Genomic DNA, 22,089 nt, shown 5'->3' on the forward strand with positions numbered 1-22,089 from the left:
GCAGAACCTCTTTAGAACCAAAATAAATACTAATCTTAAATTCAATGTACCCTGACAGCAAATAAGTTTGCTGTGCTTACTTCAGCATGAATAAAAAGCCCGCAAGGAGACTCCTACATGAGAGCATATTTACAAGTTCCATTACCCACTGGAGAGATGGATGTAATAAACCCTTAATAAAAAGCCTCGTGTTATGGATTTCTCTAATGTTTCTTATCAAACAGCCTGTATTATCTTGGCTTGTGTATTCAATTTAAAATAGGTCTGGGAGCTGCAGGTCATTTTCCCCGGGTTTTCTGACACGCTGGGACTGCGGTGTGTGTTCCTGCCCTGGGAAGTTAAAGCGCTTCGGAGCTTTACTCCAAACACTTCACAAAGCAGGCAGAGGATGAATCCAAGGGGAAAAGAGCAGGAATGCATTCCCTGCACACCCATCCACCCCTGCCAGCCGCAGCAAAGCTCCTCGGGCCGCAGAACCAGCGCTGTTTATTTTATTTTCCTGACTAAACAGAAGTATTTGTTCCTCAGGAGATAAAACCCCTCCGCTGAAATTGCTCTCATTGTCACCTCATTTGTATTTCATCCTCTGTTTCACCCAGGTGTTCTCGCTGCCTACCTGGGAGCTGCTGCAGTCACTTCAGCTTTTAGGTAAAAATAGCCCAAAATTGGCACAACAGCTGCGGTGTTTGGAGGTGGAAACAATATCTTAGCACTTGCACCTATTTACATCTTCCCTGGCACCGGATTTAGCTAATAACCATTAGCCGCTAATTAGGATTCACGGCAATTTTCCTTCGGACCTATTTCAAATCATTGCAACACAATTATGCAACACATTTGCCTAGCGGATAAAATCTTTGACACTATTGTTTGAATAAACAAAGACACTGTTATTTGAATTTCCAATTCTCAGCCTCTCACTCCACGGTGTCCTCTGCTCCCTTCGCAGCAGCTCCATGGACCTGCATGAGAACAGCAATTTTCAGTCCAACTCCCATTCCCTATTTTTGCTAAAGCCTCCTGAATTAACCACTCAGCCCCTGTAAAATCCATCCCCTACAATCACACGGAGTTTTTCCAGTTTCAATGCATGCAGGATGTGCAGGCACTGATGCCAGAGAGAAGGAAACCATAAGGATTTTTAGGCTTTGTGTGCCAGCCACTTATTATCACTTTTTCCCCCTCTTACAATGAAATTTTGCTTCCATTAATCACCCAATAGTAGCAACAGAAGTTCATAACTCCAAGGCCGCCTTCTTACACAAAAAAGAATAAATCAGAGTTTTTCTGGTAACAATTAACAAAATTAATTTTAAAAAACAAGCTCCTCTCAAAGTATTGGGCTCAAATAAAAGCAGAGATGCATTTGGCCAAGATATCATGGAGCAGTTGGGTATTGAAGTGGAATCAAACCCATGTGATTAATTTTAGGAATCAGCAATGTCACTGTGACAGGGGTGAAGGGCACTCAGAGGTGAGCAGGGAGTTTGCCAGTGGAAAAAAAGTAAAAAACAGGGAGCTTATTGCACATGAGCTGATGAGTCAGACAGACGGACAGACATCCTCCTGCAGCCACTGGGAAGAACCTTCCACCCCTTGGAACACAACGAAAACATCTTCAAAATAGAAGGGACACTTTGGAATGAAGGTAAAATAGAAAAATAGATAGAAAAAAAATCAGGAAAATAAATGAATAGACAAAGGATGGGGTGACAGGACACAGGGAATGGCTTCCACTGTCGCAGGGCAGGGCTGGGTGGGAGATTGGGGATAAATTCTTTCCTGTGAGGGTTGGAATTTTTTTCCTGCTCTGGGATGGAATTCCCAGATTTGCTGTGGCTGCCCCTGGATCCCTGCAGTGCCCAAGGCCAGGCTGGGCAGGATTTGGGGCAGCCTGGGACAGTGGAGGAGTCCCTGCCCATGGAACTGGATCATCTTTAAGGTCCCTTCCCACCCAAACTATTCTGTGATAAAAAGATGCTCAAAATGTCCAAATTCACACTGCATTCCCCTGAGCAGCTGAAAGAGACCCTTAATGTTTTACAAGCCACATGGGTTGGGGTTTTTTCATGGCCTTTTTCCACTTTAACAGCTTTACAAAAGAAGACATGCCCAGGACCAAATTTTAATGGAAGACCTTGAACAAATAATGGCAGAAGAAAATCTGAATGCTTGATAATTTAAGTGTTATTTTTTTTTTTACTACCAGTGTGAATCCAGCTCTAGCAAATTAAAACGAGAAGAATTAATTGGATATGCAAATAAGGTTATTCACTATATAAATCTAATTACATACCAATTTGCTTTAACAGCATGAAAAAGACAAAAAAAGCCTCTTTGTAAATTGTTTTCAAAACCACCTGTAGCACAACAAAGGGGCAGGGCTGTGTCTGAAGGTGCTCATTTCAGCACTAATCACAGAGGGCTTTTGAAGATCTTATCAAGATCTTATCAAGACCCCTTTGCCACGGGCACCCTGCTCTGTTCCCTGATTTCCCAAATTTCGTTACCAGTTTCCAAACACATCCCAAACTCTGTTTGTATCCCAGGAACAGATGAAACAGGCTGGATCTTGGGAACGGGAGGTGATTCTGGTCACAAACCCTGATTTTTTTTTTGAGCTGTCCAGATTTATTTTCCTCTCTGGAGGATCAGCAGGGCTGGCACTGGGAGCTGCTGCCTGCACACCCCGAGCCCTTCAGGAAAAAAAAAGGGACAAAGGAACAATCAACAGAACCCAGCAGAGGATGGGGGAGATCTCTCCCGGGGGAAAAGCTTTTTAATTTGGGAGCCTTTTGTGTCCAAGAAGCAAATTACGCTGATGGCTAATTTGTTTCTTTGAGTAGCTCCTTGTCAGGAAGAGTAAAAATTACAAACAAGATTACTGGAATTGATTAAGATACAGAATAGCTGAGAGCCTAATTAGTGTCCGTGTGCCATCCCTGATAAAGGATCCCAATCACTCATTTCCTCTGACTGTACGTTGAATTTCGTCATCTAAATCTGGTTCCTTAGTTCACACTGGGCTATCATCTAAAACAATCCAGGGTAAAAAAGCAGGAAAAATATCTTCCAAAGAAAAGGAATGCAATGCTTACACCTGTACAGCAAGCAAGTATTGAGGTCACCTTATGGAAAGCAAGATGTTAATATTATAGAAAATTAAATTTGACCTACATGAAACAAACCTGCAAAACATTGAAGAGTTGTTAAAAAATTAAATGTGCACCAGAGCCAGAAATTTGGTGAACACAGAGGAGGTTTCCTGTCACTTAAACTCTGTGTATAAAGGGGTTTTGCAGCCTTTACTGTCTAGTTTAGATTATATTAATAAAAAAGGGTGCATTGCCCTTGCACTATAGATACTGAAATATATACTGAAAGAAATGCAGAAATTTGCTGCACACAGAGGGTTTTCCAGCTCCTGCTGGATTTTCCTTGCACTTTTCAGACCTGGATTCAACTCTGAATGGTTCCACACATTCCCACCTGGTTTGTACAGCACTCCTGGAGAAGAACTGGAGTGGTCTGCCCGGGGAGGTGGTGGAGTCACCATCCCTGGGTGCGCTTGAAGAAGGGCTGGATGTGGCACTGGTGCCAGGGTTTAGCTGAGGTGATGTCAGGGCTGGGCTTGATGACCTCAAAGGTTTCTTCCAACCTGGTTATTCTGTTATTCTGTGATTCCTGCAGTGGTTTAAGCTGCACTTTTGAACTGCTCTGCCCTTCCCAGCGCCCGGCTCGGGACTGCAGCACTCCCAGGAGCAGCTCCCTGTCCCCAGAGCTCCTGATGCAAGGCAGGCTCGCTCTTACAGCTCCTCTCCTGCTGCCTCTTCCCCAGGGCACAGCTCCAGCAATCCATCATCCCCAGGGCAGCAAACAAACATCCATCCCACTGAGCTCCCCGTCCTGCACCCTCCTCTGCTCCCGGGTTTGGGCAAACGCAGCCCTGGGTGTGCAGCCCTCACCCAGAGCCTCGCTGCAATTAGCACCCAAGGCTCAGAACCAATTATGAGATTATTTAATGAGTCATGAGCAGCAGTGGTGGAGGAGAGAGATCGCGTGAGACAACAGCAGACAGAGGAGAGCAGGAGCGGGGCAGGAGAAGATGGGAATCCCGTGTAATTAAAAACTCATGGATCCAGCTCCTGGGCTGACTTAAATGGGGAATTTTGACACAAGTCAATAAATGTGCTCTAAAACAGGGTGGGCAGAGCAGCTGTGGCTGCCCCTGGATCCCTGGCAGTGCCCAAGGCCAGGCTGGACACTGGGGCTGGAGCAGCCTGGGACAGTGGGAGGTGTCCCTGCCGTGGCAGGGGTGGCACTGGGTGGGATTTAAGGTCCCTTCCACCCCAACCCATCCTGTGACATTGAGCTGCACTGGTGGAGGACTGGGATGATGTCAGGTGAGATAAAGCTGTACAAAAAGCCCAGGGGATGCAGGATCCTGCAGGGAAAAGGCTCTGACAGGCCACAGGGGTGGTGAGGGACCATCCATCCTTTCCAGACAAAGCATCTTCCCACAGCAAACCTGCCCAAAGTGTCCAGCTCAACCCCTCCCACCACCGCTGACCCCACAGCACTGCTGACCCCACAGCACCAATGCTGACCCCACAGCACCACTGCTGACCCCAGAGCACCAATGCTGACCCCACAGCACCACTGCTGACCCCACAGCACCACTGCTGACCCCACAGCACTGCTGACCCCACAGCACCACTGCTGACCCCACAGCACCACTGCTGACCCCACAGCACCAATGCTGACCCCACAGCACCAATGCTGACCCCACAGCACCACTGCTGACCCCACAGCACCACTGCTGACCCCACAGCACCACTGCTGACCCCACAGCAGCACTGCTGACCCCACAGCACTGCTGAACCCACAGCAGCACTGACCCCACAGCAGCACTGACCCCACAGCACCAATGCTGACCCCACAGCACTGCTGACCCCACAGCACCACTGCTGACCCCACAGCACTGCTGACCCCACAGCACCACTGCTGACCCCACAGCACCACTGCTGACCCCACAGCACCAATGCTGACCCCACAGCAATGCTGACCCCACAGCACCACTGCTGACCCCACAGCAATGCTGACCCCACAGCACTGCTGACCCCACAGCACTGCTGACCCCACAGCACCAATGCTGACCCCACAGCACCAATGCTGACCCCACAGCACTGCTGACCCCACAGCACCAATGCTGACCCCACAGCACTGCTGAACCCACAGCAATGCTGACCCCACAGCACTGCTGACCCCACAGCACTGCTGACCCCACAGCAATGCTGACCCCACAGCAATGCTGACCCCACAGGGCAGGCTCAGCTCACACCTGCAAGGGTGGCTGCAGCTGTGGTGAATCCACAGCTCACATTCCAAAGCCTCTTCCCAGTGCTGGGAGCTCGTGAGACAGGCGTATTAAATGAGCAATAAAATGCAACTTAATGGGGTCGATGTTAAATTAGTTTCAATTATCAAACCCCATTTTAACAAAATGAATGCCTGGCTCCCTTCCAGAACTCACATAATTTACATGGGAAAGCACGGGGTTGTCTCTCCTCCCACTGACTGATGGCATCTCTCCCTCGCCTTTCATTAGGGGACAAATTCCATATTCCGTCCTAATGTACCAACAAATTCCAAAAAGAGAAGAAAAGAGAGCATTCAAGTTTGCCCAGGAACGCAGCAGAGGTCAATAAATGTAACTGCTACACTTCATAAAGCAAAGTCAGTATGGATAAACACTGGGAAATTCTGTGCAGATTATTTACCAATGAGTTGTTGGTGTTATTTTATAACCAGTGGGAGAACCCTCAGGAAAGCTCTGCTTTTCCTTGAGGAGAAAGAGGACACAGGTTTTAGAGTACACACCACGTTATTTAAACACTGTAAGGAGGAAAAGGCCAGGGAAAAATGGAAGGAGAGGGAATGCTCTGGGAGAAAAGCCTGAGCTCTCAGGGAGCTTTTCATGGCACAAATCATTTATTTTCTTCCAAGTCTCACTGACCATCCACTGCACTATCCCTGTCTCACAAATAAAAACAATGATCATATTCAGAATTCGGAATTTAGTCAGGGATCTATTTTACAGATTCCAAATACAGGAAATAGAAATGAATGTAAAAAACCCCCTAAATAATCAGAAACCCCACCCTTAAAATATTAAGGGTTTAACACCTTAAAATATTAAGGGCAAGGCAGAAGGTACAAATTAAAAATTTAATAATTTTTAATAAGATAAGAGGATAAGATAAGGATAAGAGAAATTTCAGACACATCTAAGTTCACGCTGCTCCCAACATGCACTGGACAAACTCAAAACTTTCACACACCAACTGCTTATTTTCTTTTCAGCTGTGCAGGACTGCCATGGGAAGCTTTATAAATGACAATATCCCTTAGAACAGATGCAATCGTCAGACGTTTCAACTCAGAAAATTGGAATTAAGACACATCAACCTATTAGGATCGCTGTATTTTTCATACTTTCCCCGACACCTGGAAAGTTTAATGAAGTTTAAAGTCACCAGCTTCAGCTGGAGATGCTGGCTAATTAGTTACTTGTCTCATTGATTAGCAACTGCTCCAGTAGTCGATTATAAATGGTTGCAATGCTTGCTTTGCTTTACAGAGTAATTAATATGATATAGACTATTTAACAGTCGTGTCCTAGCTTGATTTATGGAGCTGAATGTGTGTATTTTACTGCAAAATAACAAATCCAAGCACATCAGGAAAACCAGACTGAAGCACGGAAGGAATAACAGGCAAGTTTTCCATTGGAATACACAGGAAATCCTTCCTAAAACTTGCAATAACGAGTGAGTGCAGCCTGGCAGCAGCATATTCTTAATTTCAGAGCACAGCCTGTCCCAGCATTTGACAAATGCTCCAATAAAGCAGCATCAGACAATGCCCAGCTAACTGCAGCATCCTGTGCTGTGTTCATTAAAAGCAGAATTCACTGGGAGCAGCCTTTGATGTGCCATGGGTTGATTGTGAGCAGGAACTGCAAAAACACCTCTGTTCAATGTCCCCACCCCTGGCCAAACGGGAGCCCTGGGGACAAGCAGGCCTGGCTGAAGGAGGGGACAGTGAATTTTGGGAGAGACCCTGCAAGGACACGCAGGGGTGCTGAGGAGCCTCAGTGTCTGTGTGGCCACTGGAGCTGTCAGGGATTCTGTGACTGCTCATTTATGGCACTTCACTACCCAAGCTGGGTTGATTTTATTCCCTTTGGCTCTTCCTCCTTCACTGAGGGACCTTTAGCAAGGGAAAAGGATCACTGCCAGCAGCGTTTCCCACTTCATCCCCAAGGGCTGCACCAAAACCCAGCGATTTCACCCCAAAAAGGCTCCGTGGGCACTGCTGGCTCCCCCCGTGTTGTAAATGCTGAAAATCCCCAAAAAGGGGGAGAAAAGGAGCAGAGGTTTTGTACCCAGCAGGGAGGAAATCCCAGCTGTGACCAGCTAAGCCTGGCTTTGCCCAGCACCAAGCACAAGCTCCAAGCCAGCACCACATCCCTCAGCTCTTCTTCCTCTCCATGACCACACAAGCATTACACAATTAAGCCCCTTTCCAATAATATTTAGATTTTCTAAGAATCACACAGTATTTTACCTATAAAACACTCCACTAATCACCTCCAACTCTGCCATAAACCCCATTTTTACTGGCAATAAATAATCAGTTTGGGTCCATATCCTCCCTAATTTGAGAGATGCGTGGGAAAGGAGGTATTTCCTTAAGTCCCTAAATGAGATTTAATTTCAATACCTACACACTAATTCAAATGCAAAGGAGCTAAATTGAAAAGGGGCATCATGTAGAACACACAGGGGATCAATACACAGCCAGAGAGTTGGAACATCTGCTTAGAAAAATGTCTGTCTACTCCCTGGTTTATTTAAAGTGCACCATCTCACCTTCTTCACTTCTGAGAAAGAGGCAATTAAACCGGCCCAGATGGACTGGGGAGTTAAACAGAGAAAAACATCATTTACCTAATCATCTGTGTGTAAGAACGAGGAGATGGCATTGAGATGGCCCCTGATTTTGTAATTTGGGAAATGATGGCCTAAATCAATCAGGTCACATCCAGCAAGGGCTTTGCTGTGACAGATCAGGAGCGGAAATGGGCACAGGCTCCTCGAGGGGCTGACTCAAATCCTCTGCAATCACAGGAAAACTTGCCACATAATCCCTCAATAAGCATAAATTACATTTTCTTAGCTCTCCTTTCTGCCCAGGTGCAGCTGAGCGATGCTGCAGAGCCCTGCCTGGGCAGCTGAAGTCTTCTGGCTTCAGTTTAAAGGAGTTTTTGTCCAGCTGGGGTTTAATCATTCTCACCCCAGTCAGGAGAGGTGGACCCAAAACCTTCCTGAGGGATTTCCAAATACAGGAATTGGAAATAAAGATGAGAAACCCCTCAATAATCAGAAAAAACCCCCCCACTGAAAGTATTAAGGCAAGGCAGATCTGATTTGCAAACCCTTCTCCAGTGGTGCCCAGGGCTGGGTGGTGTTTGAGGAGCACCAGGAGTCACTCCCTGCCTCCTCTGCTGTGCAAACATTAATTAAACAGCCGGCTCCAGAAATGCAAAGTGTTGCAGAACTGACCAAAATATAAATTAATTAATTATGGGGCTGCAGCAGATGAATAATTTCCCAGCTTCCTGCTCACATCAAAGTGCAGAGAGAGCTACAAAGCACCAGAAAAAAGAAAAAAAAAAAACAACCCTGAACAAATTGAACTGCGGCCTCGTTTAGAGGAGACCATAATTTAATATGTACAACAGGGCTCCAGCTTTAATTATTTATATTCAGACACGAAATTAGCTGAATTTCTCTGGTACGAAACATGCAGCTGCTTGGAGAGCAGCATGAATTCAAATCCTCATCTCTCAGTGAATTTTGAGGTTTGGTTTCTAACAGAGCTGGGTGCCCAATTTCTTTGGAGTGTATTGATATAAATTATGGGGGTTGTGCCTCACAATGGAAAATATTTGACTGAATATTGTATTTTTTCCTTCCTATAGGTTGCACAGCCGTGTTCTAAACACTCTGGTGTGAACCACTGCTGGGGTGTTGCTGTGATCAGCACCAGATAAAAGGAGAAAGAAGGCCTGGACAGGAATTTCTGAGAATATTTCCCTGTTAAAAAGAGTTTTGGGGGAAAACCCCAAAACACCACTAAAAAAATCTACCCAAAAAAAACTAACAAAAAAACAACCAAACCAACCAACCAAAAAAAACCTCCAAACAACCAATCAAAAAACCCAAATGTGAAACAACAAAAAAACCAAACAAAACCAAAACAAACCAACATAAAAACCAAATCAAACCAACATAAAAACCAAATCAAACCAACATAAAAACCAAATCAAACCAAGAGCTCCAGGACAAATTCTTTTCTTAAAGCTCCTGCATTGATGTGGTGCTTGCAGCTGGTCAGGATTCAGGGCAGGATCTGCCATGGGTCAGTGAATGCTGAACAATTTTATTGCCCATCACTTGTTTTTAACTTTATATTATTATTTACTATTATTATAATAAAGTACTATCATTGTTTATTTATATATTTATATTGATTATTATTTATTGATCATTTAATTATAAAATAAATATATGTATTTTATAATTTATTGTTATAAATACTACTGTTTACTTTCTAATATGATCCAGTATATTATTTTTTATATTATTGTATTTATCTTTCTATTCCACTTTATTTCAGTTATTAAATTGTTCCTATCTCAACCTAGAGTTTTAATTCTGTTTTTCCTCCCCATTGCACTGGGAGGGAGGTGAGTGAGAGGCTGGGTGGGGCTAAGCTGGGCTTAACCCCCAGCCCTGTCAGAGGGTGCACGGTTAATAAAATACATTATTACTATAAAATATGCATATGCACACTCAGACATGAATGTCTGTGCCACTGCAGCTCATTAACATGCAAATACGACTCGAGCAGAGAAACCCTGTGCTCCAGGAGGTTAATGAGGCAGAGGATGGCACAGAAGTCACGGAATACAGCAGATTTCCTGTCTGACTGTCCCAGCACACAGCAGGCAGTGTCACACCCCCAGTGCCCTGCTCAGCCAGCCCCTCCTGATCCCACCCTCTGCCCTGGCTCAGCCAGGGCTCACTGACACGGAGATTTTTGGGATATGTGGATGCAGAGCACATCCTGCAGCAAAAAGAAACCATTTCCTCACTCAGCACCTGCTCTAAAACTCGCACAAAACTTGTGGCACTCCTCTCCCCACACGTCTGTTCAATCTCCCTCAGCAGGACACAGAACCTGAGGCCTGAGTGAATTCAGGGCACTGCAACCAGGAGGGAAAATGCTGCTGCAGGATAACGGGGGGAAAGGCAGTGCTGGAGAGATGGATTTTCATTAAACACAGATCTTGTGATAAAGGCAGCCCTCCCAAACACATCCCCCCGGAGCTTTATTTCGCTGACCTTCAGCGGTTTGCAACAGGCATTTCAAGTAATTACAGTAAAAATATTTCCCATTCTTTTGTTTCCCAGCTCTTTTATTTATTTGCTTGAACTAAAGGCTCACCCACAGCCCAGCTTCCCTGGGGTTGCAATTCCTGAAGCACGTGGGGGCTCTGCACTGCAGAATCGCTCTGCATCCGATTTTCTGCCAGCTCAGAAACTGTCAAAGCACATTTGGGAAGACTTGGAACCAAATTTCAAAAATAGGTACCCCTAAGTACCGGAAGAAAAGTCTCTTTCTGTTCAGTAGAGCTAAGCAGAAAGGAGTAAGCACTGCTCTAAGGGCTTTGTTATTATCTAAAATGCTGGAAAAGTAACCCGACAGTGAACACAAAGGAAAGGGGAGAAACCAGAAGTTAATAAATACAGCAGTAAAACAGTCAGAGCGAGCAGCAGGTAAATTAGAGCAATCCAGGCTAACACCAGGGTGACACAAACATTAATTAAAGCCTGGCACCCTCCCTCAGAACAAAACACGTGTGGGAGAACAATAATGGCAGTAAGGGGGAATTAATCAAGGATATGGCAAAGAGAGGAAGACTCAGGACAGCCTTGGGCAGCCCTGGTGTGGCCCAGGACAGGAGATCCTACACGGCCAGCAGGGCTTGGGACCAGCCCTGCTGATTCTGCAAACCCAAAATGTCCCCAAGAACTCTTTCAGCTCCAGGAAAAACGCACATCCCTCAAAAATCCCTGGGAATGTCCCCGGGAATGCTCTGAACATGGCAACTTGGGCTGAAGGAGGTTAAACAAGGGCGCTTGCAGGGCCGGCTCATGGCTGGAATATGTTATTCTAATTATTTGTTAAATGGAGCGAGGGCTCAGCTGTAACACAACCCCACTTTAATGGGATTTAAAGCTGCGCTCCACGCAGGTTTAATTGAGCAGGGAAACGCTGAACACGGGGTGAGGGAAAACAACTCCCATCAACAGCAGCTTTGAAGAGGAAAGGGCAGAGCAGACCTGGGAGAAAAACTGGGCTGGGCTGGGCTGACCAACAGGAGAAGGAGCCTCACCTGAGCCCTTCTGTAACCTCCTGGACAGGGATGAATTTGGGCATCTCACCCCTGGGACACTGTGGGAAGAGCAGGGGTGTTTGAAATGGGAATTTGGGGAGGACACCTCACCTGCCAGGCACACCGAGAGCGAGTGCAGCACCAGCAGCTCCCATAGCAGCCTCATCTTCAGCTGCAGGGCAGAGCCCAGCCCGGGAACGGCAGAGCAGAGCGGGCTCCTGGGGACCTCAGGCCAGCCTCAGGCTGTAAAACAAGAGAGAAAGAGCAGATTTAGGTGCTTCTATTTCCTGACAGTTTGTTCTTCCTTTCCAGGTCTGAGGATCAACAAAGAAACTTCTGCAGGTATTGACTTCCAGGCCGTTCTCAGCAGTGATCTGTGACCATTTCGGGTGTCTGGGAGGCAGGTGAGGATTAAGGATTGTAACCTGCAGATGTGAAATTTCTGCTGCCTCCTTATTCTGCCCTCGGGAGATTCGCTCGCTGCCTCTCTGGGGTGAGCTGCTGTAATTAGTGAACTCTGCAGTTCCAAATGAAAATTAGAGTAATTCTCCACTCTGGAACTTTTCTCTGCAAACAAAGGGCAGCATCCCTGCAAGGCAGCGCTGCAGGAAAGGCTCCCACACTGCTCAAGGAAAGGGACATTTTTCCCATTCCACCTCCATCCTCACTGCTCTAAGATTCTGTTTAAAAATCAACCTTAAAACATCTCCTGGTAAAAAAAAACCTGGCCCCTATTACGACCTGTAAATAATTAGAATTCGAGAGCAACTTGAGACTTTCTCAGCTGATCACTGCAAACCTCCACCATCCCCCCTAAGCAACCCGAGGGGAAAAAACGCCTTCATTTATGAAAGAAACCACTCCAGAGCAGGCATTTAAATATTAAAAATAAATAAATCAAGCCAGACACACATTCTTATAATTTATTCATCTCGGTGAAGACTGGAAGTTCAGGGGCCTTCGTGCTTACAAGACAAACTGCACGAGCACTGACAAGAGAGGTCTCTGCCTGCTTTTGTGAGCTAAAATAGGGATAATTCTTTTAATAAAGTCAGGCTCAATGCACTGGGAAGGCTGAGAATCTTTGCCCTCTGATCTGAAGATGCAGCTTTGAAGCAGGGAGAGATTAATTGCATAAATTCATCTATTCTCACACCGAGTGATGAGGCGTGCTGGGGGGAGCAGGAAGGACCAATCAATGAATGCTAAGAACTATTTAAGGCAGTGATTAGAGCATTAATTATTAATTTTGGAAGGAAAATATCTCTATTGATTGACATAGTGAAGCAGTTACACTGTTTGTAGTGAACTCCAGAAATGTATTTTTTTTACACTAAATACCCTTGACCTGTGGAAAAATACTAGTTTTCCTCCAAGTACTAAATTCTTTTGATTATAACAGCAGCTACACAAGAGATTTCTACCACTTTTGCAGCAATTTAAGTGAAATTTGAGATAAATCTTGGATTTCAGCAGCTGCTGAAATTTTTCCCTGTTCTTGTTTTCCCATGAATTGTGGGGGTTTTGCCTCACAATGGAAAATATTTGACTCTACATTGCATTTTTTTCCTCCTCCACAGCCGTGCTCTAAACACTCTGGTGTGAACCACTGCTGGGGTATTGCTATCCTCAGCATGAGATAAAAGGAGAAAGAATGCCTGGACAGACATTTCTGAGAATATTTCCCTGTTAAAAAGAGTTTTGGGGAAATAACCCCAAACAACCACTTAAAAAACAAACAAACAAACACCACAAAAAAACCCCCAAAAAACCCAAACCCACAAACAAACAAAAAACAAAACAAACAGCAACAAAAAACACAAAAACAAACAAACAAACACAACACAACAACGAAAATGAACAATCAAACCAACCAACCTCCAAACAACCAAAAAAAATCCCCAAAGTGAAACAAACCCCCCACGAACTGCCCCCATCAACAAACCCTGAATTATCCCCATCAGTAAAGCCCTCGTGTCACTTAGGGAGCTTCTCTGCATCACCCTGTCCTGAAATGCTTTACAATTATTCTCCTCTCTCCCTACACCAATCACAGAATTTGATCCCTAATTAACAACACAAGAGGTTGATAAGCATTTATCAACTTCACCTACTGCCCCTGGGAAACACCCACAGACCAGGAGCTCCCAGAGGGCAAAGGGCTCACAGAAATAAATCCCTACTTTTCCATAAATTCAAAATAATCCTGGATAGTCCTGAGTTTATTATCCCTCCTCATTGCAACTTCAGCTCTTGCCACAGCTGCCCTGGCCCAGCATCCATTTGGAGAAAGTTCTGGCTACTCTGAGGGTTTGCAAACTCATTTTATTTCCTTTTTTCCACTCAGGATATAATGCTTCTCTCAGCATTTTAAACACTAGTTTAAAAGTGTTTAAAAAAGCATTTCGAAGTTACTGGTATAAATCAGTTCCTAGCTGATAAAGATATTAAAAGTAGCAGGTTCTGCCCTTCCTCCCATCGAGTATTGCCACAATCACTGGATCTGAATTTCAGCCAAAAAGAATAGTTATGCTAAAAAAAAAGAATTGTAGAATGGTTTGGGTTGGGAGGGACTTAAAATCCCACCCAGTGCCACCCCTGCCATGGCAGGGACACCTCCCACTGTCCCAGGCTGCTCCAGCCCCAGTGTCCAACCTGGCCTTGGGCACTGCAGGGATCCAGGAATCTGCAGCTTCTCTGGCAATAAATCTATTTTAATTCCAACAAAAAAGCTGAAAGTTTTCCATTTTTCAGTTATTCAGCAGCTGCTGCAGAGAACCAGCAGAGCCCAGAGGGTCGTGCCTGTGCTCCACAGCAAAGTTTGAGCTCCCTGACGTCCAGGGATGTGCAATGCCCCACAGAAAGTTCCCCCGAAGAGAAACGACGCCTGTCCTGGCATAAACAGCACTGAAAAGCAAATGAGATGATCACCACTAAAAATATTTTCCTGTGGTTAAATGATGGTGGTTCTCAAGCCACGGCTGCAATTCCATTTCTTGTGATCGTTCCCTATTTCACATGTGAATGAGTCCAATTCTCAAAATGTTTCCCTGTAAATATTTCTGCTGTTCACATCGGCAGGGCCTTTGTTCAGAGCTCTGCAAGAACTGCTCAGACACATCGACTTTTTATGGCAGCAGCTTTAGGAAAAGCAACATTTGTGCACGAGCAAAAGGTGGATAATTGAAAAGATCCTTCCCATTCCTAAATGTTTCCTGATGATGAAATCCCAGGGGAGTTTGTGCTGCTGCTGCTGAAGGCCTGAAAAGTCACCGAGTTGAATATTTCATTTCCAGAAGGAAGCAGAGGCAGTTTCAGCACTACACAAGTTATTTTTTCGAGATGAAAATGAGATTGCTGAGCTTCAGCGTGGAAGTGCAGCCCATTAGAAACCCCGGTGCCACCACACGTGTGCAGATGTCTCCTTAACTTTACTCCTGGCAATGCAGCCATTGCAAATTCTTTTGAAAGGCACCTTTGCTCCTAATTGGATTCTGCCAAAGAAACTTGACTCTAAGAGCTCTGACTGCAGGCAGGTAGGAGGGGGGAAAAATATGTGGAGTAGAAATAGTTGTGGTGAATTTTTCTGTGTTTGTGGGCATGGCTGTGTGAGTAATTTTGTCTGGAAGTTTCATGATTAGCACTTCTGTAATGGTAAAATAAAAATTAAAATCCTGAGGCTAATAGATCTGCGGATGCATTCAGAATGTGAAAATGTTTTTTAATATAAATCTGCACTAGATGACCTCTCAGTTTTGTGAATATTCTGAAGGAAAACTTGCAGAACACTCCTAAGACTGATGCCTCAGGATTTCAGCTTTTATATTTCCCATGTATTTGTAACCCTGCAGTTCTTTAGTGCAGAACTCCAAACTCCACACACAGGGTGAGCTGCTGCTTCCCCAGTTTGGGCACACACAGCAATTCCTCTCCAGGCCTGGCAGTCAAGGACACCTCACTGCCTCAGGCCTGAGAGATGGGAACAAAAGGGAGCTGGGGCAGCAAACTTGGGGTGAATGACTTCATTCCCTGAAGCTGGAATTGGGAGATGAAGCCCCAAAATGCAAATGGACCAAACTGATCAAAGTGTGCAAACCTGGGACCTGGGGTCCATTTTTGGGTGCAGCCCCTGGGAGGCTTTGTCTGCCCCAAATGTACCTGAATAATAAATATAATATTCAATAAGTATATCAGATTTTTATTCCCTCAATTCTGTTTTTAGGTAGCCCCCAAAGGCACCAGAGCCCTGAAGCACTGCAGCAGCCTCAGCACTCAGCTCACACTTTGCTGCTGCCCACTGGTGTGCTGCAGAGTGCCAGCCCTGCTCAGCTCCCAAATAAATCACTGCTAATGAAGCGTGCTGCTGCACAGACAGACAGCAACAGGCAGCTTTTAATCACCTCGGCAGAGGAAGAGCTGAGGGTGAGCACAAAACACTCAGCACTAATGGGGGCTTGCTGGATTGGAGGTGATGCAGCCCTGGGGCTGCCACAGGTGTGACCCGCGGGCAGGAGCAGCCTGCGAGGGGAATTCGCTGCTCCCCTCCACGCTGACACTAATTCGTGCTGCCAAAAACCTCCTCAGAGGAGCCCAGCTTTTGAAACAGGAGTGGAGAATCAGAAAAATCATCTTCAGGCTCGGCTGCAGAAGGGAGCGCACATCCCACACATTCCCAGCAGTGGGGCAGTCAGGGAGAGGCGCCCCTGCTGCTGGAGCCACAGATGGAAATCACTCAACAGCACCATCCCCTCCTGACCCGGTCTAAAACAACATTCCCAGTTTAGGCAGAACCCAAAGCCACGGCTTAAAACCTGATTTAGAGGGGCTGGATTGTACCTGTAGCATTCAGTATTCCCTGCACACCTGGGTCACCACTGAAAGTGCCTTGGAAGCAACAATCCGCCCTAAACACGGATATTCCCAGCTGAGTCACGGGTTCCTTGAACCACAGCACGGTTTTCCACAGAAAAAAAATAAATTAAAAAAGGAAAAAAAAAGAGTAATTAAAGATTTTTAATCACCAGCCACTAACTGCACCATCACGCCCCTCACTCTGTGTCACTTGCCCTCAGGAAATTCAGAATTGCCCTGGAAAACCTGGATAATGCAGGGATAAATCATCTCCAGGGAAGGAGAGGGGTGGCTGGAGAGAAGTCTGCATTAAGGCTATGGGTGTTAATTAGGGCTCAGTGTTTATTGTTCTACCTTTCCCATTAAGGGGTGAATTGGGAAATGCTCACCTGAGGCAGCAGCTCTCAGAGAACACCCACACACAAACAGCCCACAAATTCCGAGGTGCTTTAATCCGAGAAGGAGTAACATTATCATAATAAAAAGCTACAAGCAGTGAAACTTCCCAGCCTGGCATTTTCTACAAATTAGAATTTATCCTCTTTTAGAGAGACTTTTACTAAAGATTGTCTGGATCAGTTACCTTAAAACTCACCAATTTAAAGCCAATTTCCACCTCCACGCCGAGTGACATTTTCAGAGCAGTGTTTTGGGAGATTAAAGTGAGGGGCTATCCCATGCAGCCAGGCAATAAATTATAAACCTCCAAAGGCGCCAGCTTTAGGGAGAGTGAAATAACTCAAAAGAGCAGAAGATATTTGAGTTGGCATTCCCTAAGTCCACTTCTTCTCTCCTGACTGTACCACTGCTCTGTCATCAACAGAAGTGGTCTGTCAGGACCATTTCATGGACATTACAATGCCAAATTTTGCTTTTTTCTCCTTTTTTTTCTGATAGCAAAGCCCTCAGTGAGAGCCCTGAGTCAGAGCTCAGCCAGCCCAGCCCCTGCAGGTCTCCCAGCAGAGAGCACAGCCACCCTGGCAAACCCCTTGATGCAAAAATCACTTGTCAGAATGGAGTATTAAACCCCAGCTGACTTTTGAGCATAAATTTCCTACAGAAATGAGGGTTAATTTAGTGCTGCCTCCGTTTGCTGCACCACAGGAACAAGGCTCCCAGGACTCTGCTGCCAAGGGAGCTCCTGGTATTCCTAAATCACTGCTTTAAGATAGGGAATCAAGGGAGTTTCACTCTCTGAACAAATTTAGATAAGCAACATTCAAAGTTATCATTCCCTTTTGGATAGGTCCTTTCCCAAAATCGACATTATCAGACAGCATCATCCTGTCCAGGAGACAAAAAAATTATGTGAAAATATTGAAGATATTTCTGTATCATCTCCAAAATCAGCATCTTAATGCCATTTTAGTTTTGACTTCTGCAGCTTACAGAACAATCCCTTTGATTTCAAAGACAAAAGGAGAGGTTTCTCCACAGAAGCTCCTCGGGGAGGTTCCACTCCAGTGGGCACACACACGCTCATGCTTCGCCTTCCTTCAGAGGTACAAATCAGAGCTTTCCTGAGACTAGAAAATGGAATTTGGAGAAGAAAAACAACAAGCAAGCTTACTAACTTTGAAAAGCTGCAGAGGAGCCAGGTCTCTGTGCATTCCTGGGAACAGAGGCTGTCCAAACAACACCTCCCTCATCACCTGGCAGGAGGCTCCAACCCAGGTAATTGAGATGCTTGGACCTCAAAGGTTTTTAACCACTTTGCTAAATCCAAAAATCATCTAGGGAAGGGAAAAAACAACCCTCACCAATCGTTTTGATATCCCTGCCACGTGATTATTCAGTGTTTTCTTTCTCCTTTATTTTAAAGACATGCTGGAGCTGAGGCAGCTGGGGATGCTGGGCGAGGAGAGGAGCAGGGTCTGGGGAGCTCGGAGGGCTCAGGGCAGGGAGAGCAGACCCGAGTGCAGGAGAAAGGAAAACCACCCCCACACTTTGCACATTTTATGTGAAAATGAGGAAATGCTGCCCCTCTGAGCTCCCAGGCTGCCCTGGAGCTGGGATGTGCTTCCCAGAGGGGCCAGGCTGGAGCTGGGCTTGCTCTGCCCCACGTCCCAGGCTGGGCAGGAGATGCTGCCAGCACAGAGGATGAGTTCCAGAGAGTTCTGTGTGAGCACTGGAGCCAACCACGGCTGCCTCTGCTCATTTGGGAGAGACACCAACCACCCCAGAGTGCTGAGCTACAGAGGAGCCGTGGCAAAAGCTGGATGCAGGTGGCAGAAAGGGCAAAAGCTGGATGGAGGTGGCAGAAAGCATTCCCAGCTCCACAGGCTGCCCAGGAAAATCCCAGAGCACGCAGGCTCCCTCACAGCCACTCCTCCCACTTGCCTGTATCCTCTTTACAATAAATCCTCTTTTTTCTGTGTTTTGGAAGGTCCCTGCCCCCAGCCCTGCTGCTCTCAGCCTGCTCTGGGTGCTCATCTCTCACCCTTCCACCCGGAGCTGGAGCAGCTCAGCTGCTGCTGAGAAACCACAGAACCCTCCCAGGGAGACAGCACAGCCAAACGCAGAATTTACAGCCCCCAGGCTGCTTCTCCTCCCATTATCTGGGGATTATTTCCAGCAGCGAGGCCAGGATCGCTCCTGGGATATCAAGTGAAGGCACGGCACCACTCTGGAGCACCCTCTGGGATTTTTCTGACTGCAGAAATGCTGAGGTCACTGTTCCCTCGCAAATCTAAACTAAAGGCACAGCTGAGTCAAGATCCAGTTGATGTTTTGCAATGGAATAGGCTGGGTTTGCACTTACATCTGTTATTTTGATTAAAAATTGAGCTTATCCCCAAGAAAACTGACAGGGAGTCAGTGCTACGGAGTCCAGCCTGGACCATGAACACAACAGATTAATTTAGCCCTGACATCAGTTCACTGAACTGCTCCAGAACACAGAGCTTTCCCTCCCACTGGGAGAGCAAATCCTCCAAAAGGCAGCCAAGCAGCCAGCAGGAGAGCAGTGGAGGCCTCCTTCCCTGGAGAGCAGCTCAGGCAGCCGCAGAGATTTGGGGGATTGGTGTGGAAAGGGAAGAGGCTCTGCTGCTCAGTGATGTGCTTTGGGTCATTCTGGGTTGGGATTCAGGGCACAAATTGGCTCCCACAGAGAACAAACGGGTGTCTCAGTACACAGGACCTCTGTTAGCAGCTCCAAGGCTCAGGAAGAGCCACGGGCACAGCACAGCCTGCCTGGTGTGGCAACAGATTTTGGCCACCAAGAGCCACCTGCCCATGGCCACCAGGGCTCTGCACCTGGGAGCTCCTCGGGGGTGCTGGGACAACAAATCTCTGTGAGAAACCATTTAAAAACCGTGGCTGAGCCCGGGGAGGTGGGAGCAGGGCAGGAGCCTGGCTGGCCCAGGGGAGGTGACCTGTGGGTGACAGTCCCAGCGCTGCAGCAGAACCAGGAGACTCTGCTGCCTCCTCCCTGCCATCCCTGCTTGGCACCCACAACACAACCCTCCCGCTCTGATTTAATTACTAAGCATAAAAGGAAATCAAACTCCAGAATGAGCACCACGAAACGGCGCGGGCTGTGATTTATGGGAGCTGTTCTCCAGCGTGAACTGCGTGTTTACCATCCCTGTTAGGGGGCTGCAAACACTCTGGCATTTCCCTGCACTGACTATGCAGATTACACGAAATTACTGCCTTTTCCTGCTCTGCCATCTTTTATAGAACGGGTGTGTTTGTTTTAAAGACATCCTTGCACTAAGAGTAGGAAAAAATAAATAAATAAGGCTCCTGTGAGCTCCCTCATTGCCAGAGGCTCTCAAGCTGGAATGTGCTGAGCAGCTGGCAGAGGCAGCCAAGGAAGGGGCAAAGCTGCACACAGCTTTGTTTGCAATCTGGAATATCAATTATTGAAGGAATCGAGCCCCTGGCCAGACAAAACAAGGATGGTCTGGGCAGGATAACGAGCCCAGCTCCAGTGCATTCCAGGAAGGGCTGCATGGCTGCACCAGGCTTTATTGAGACATCACATTAAGCCCTGGGTTCGCCTGTCCCGGGCAGCAGATGAAAGGAAACAAGGTTTGCACACATTGATTTGTGTGTAACAGCTTCCCAAGGTGTGAACAGAGATGTTTGTTCCTGTGATCCCTGCCTGGGGGCTCTGCCTGTCCCCCCACCCTGCCAGCAGCAGACCCTGGGCTGGGCTGGGATGAGCAGAGGCTGCTCCTGCTGCCTCTGAAGGGGCTCTGCCCGCCCAGGAGCTGCCAAGGGCTCCTCAAAGGCCCAGGAGGAGAGCAGGGATGTGGGACACCGACCCTGTGAGAGCTGGACACAGCAACCTGCACTTCTCCTCCTCCTTTCCCTGCAGGAGATGCAGTTCTGTGGGCAGGAAACTCAGGTTATTGTGTGGTACGAAGTTTTACTCCACACCAAGGGCTGCATCACACAAAAACAGCTCAGCACACACAATAGCTGGGCCATTCAGCCTCTCTGAAAACTCTGCTCCTCTCTGACCAAGCAGAAGCAGGCAGCTTCCAGTTCCAGTTTATGACACTGACACCAAAGCCACCTGCAGATTCTGAAGCCTTTCCCTGTTCAAAGCCTTCCCTGAGCAGCAGATTCCTCTCCCACCCTGCGAGGACTGAGTCTGGATGAACAAAGAGAACTCACACCACGCTCAGCCTGTTCTCCAAAGGGAGCAGGAATTCTTTGTGCAGGGTGGGCAGGCCCTGGCACAGGTGCCCAGGGAAGCTTTGGGTGCTCCATCCCTGGAGTGCCCCAGGTCAAGGGAGCTGGGAGGAGCTGAGATTTAATGTCTCCTCCATCCCAAACCATTCTGTGAATGTGGGAATTCATCCCCACCCAGGCTGCAGAGAGGCACAGCTGGAGCCCATAAAAGCCACACGTCCCAGTGCTGTGCCAAACCAGCCTGTCCAAGCCCCATTAAGAGGTTTTAATACCTCTTAAAATGCTAATTGCCAACTTTTTAACCTCTGTCTGCACCTTAACTTTAGGTGCCAACTCATTTCCAGCCACAGTCGGTATTTTCCACTTTTCCTTCTGCATAGATGGAGCTGCCAGCTCAAATTTAATACATCCAGTATTTGGCAAAATTTCTTCGTGATGTCTGGCTGATTCTGAGACAATTTCTTAAAAAAAAAAAAAATCTTGAATTGAATATAAAATAAGAGTTCAAAACCAGGAAACAGAGTATGGAATTAGAACTGAGAAAATGGAACTGAGTATGGAATAAGACTGAGAAAAAGATGGGTAAAAAATGTCAGGGTTTGAAGTTTGGGGTGGGAGAGAGGAGTGTGAGAGGCACTGGAGGCAGAGCCACCCCACAGCTGCCAGGAGACCCCAAAAGCTCCTGAGGGTGGGCTGAGATCCCAGCTGGGGACAGGGACAGCCCCACACCCTGCCCCTGCTCTCCCCTGCATGGAATCAAATTGAATTTTTGGCTGGCTAGATAAGAATTTACTGCGTGCAGTAAAACTCCAATTGCACAGCTGAAGTTACAACAGGAGAGTGTTAATTTATCTCCTGTTCACACAGTTAAAGCAACGACTGGGAGCTAAAACCAGCCAGCAGAAATCACCCAGTTTATGGCCCCCATTAGTTCCAAGGGGATTTGGATAAGACCATACTGGAAATAATAGAAATATCACCAGATGGAAGAAAAAAATAAATGATCAATATCTGCACCATCAAATTTATCAGTTAAATCAATTCTGGGTACAGGATACCCATTGAAA

General features: G+C 46.7%; 1 protein-coding gene across 2 annotated transcripts in view; it reads right to left on the reverse strand.

Annotated features, from left to right (window-relative positions):
* The window catches only part of LOC134558068 (contactin-4), a 255,592-nt gene that overhangs the window by 110,696 nt on the left and 122,807 nt on the right, over positions 1–22,089 (reverse strand). For both annotated transcript variants that reach the window (XM_063411534.1, XM_063411533.1), the window contains exon 3: positions 11,639–11,770. In XM_063411534.1, coding sequence (XP_063267604.1) covers positions 11,639–11,693 — 55 coding nt within the window. In that variant the 5' untranslated portion in view covers positions 11,694–11,770. The remainder of the gene's footprint in view (positions 1–11,638; positions 11,771–22,089) is intronic.

The sequence above is a fragment of the Prinia subflava genome, chromosome 14 (assembly GCF_021018805.1).
Source record: "Prinia subflava isolate CZ2003 ecotype Zambia chromosome 14, Cam_Psub_1.2, whole genome shotgun sequence".
NCBI classification, from domain to species: domain Eukaryota; kingdom Metazoa; phylum Chordata; class Aves; order Passeriformes; family Cisticolidae; genus Prinia; species Prinia subflava.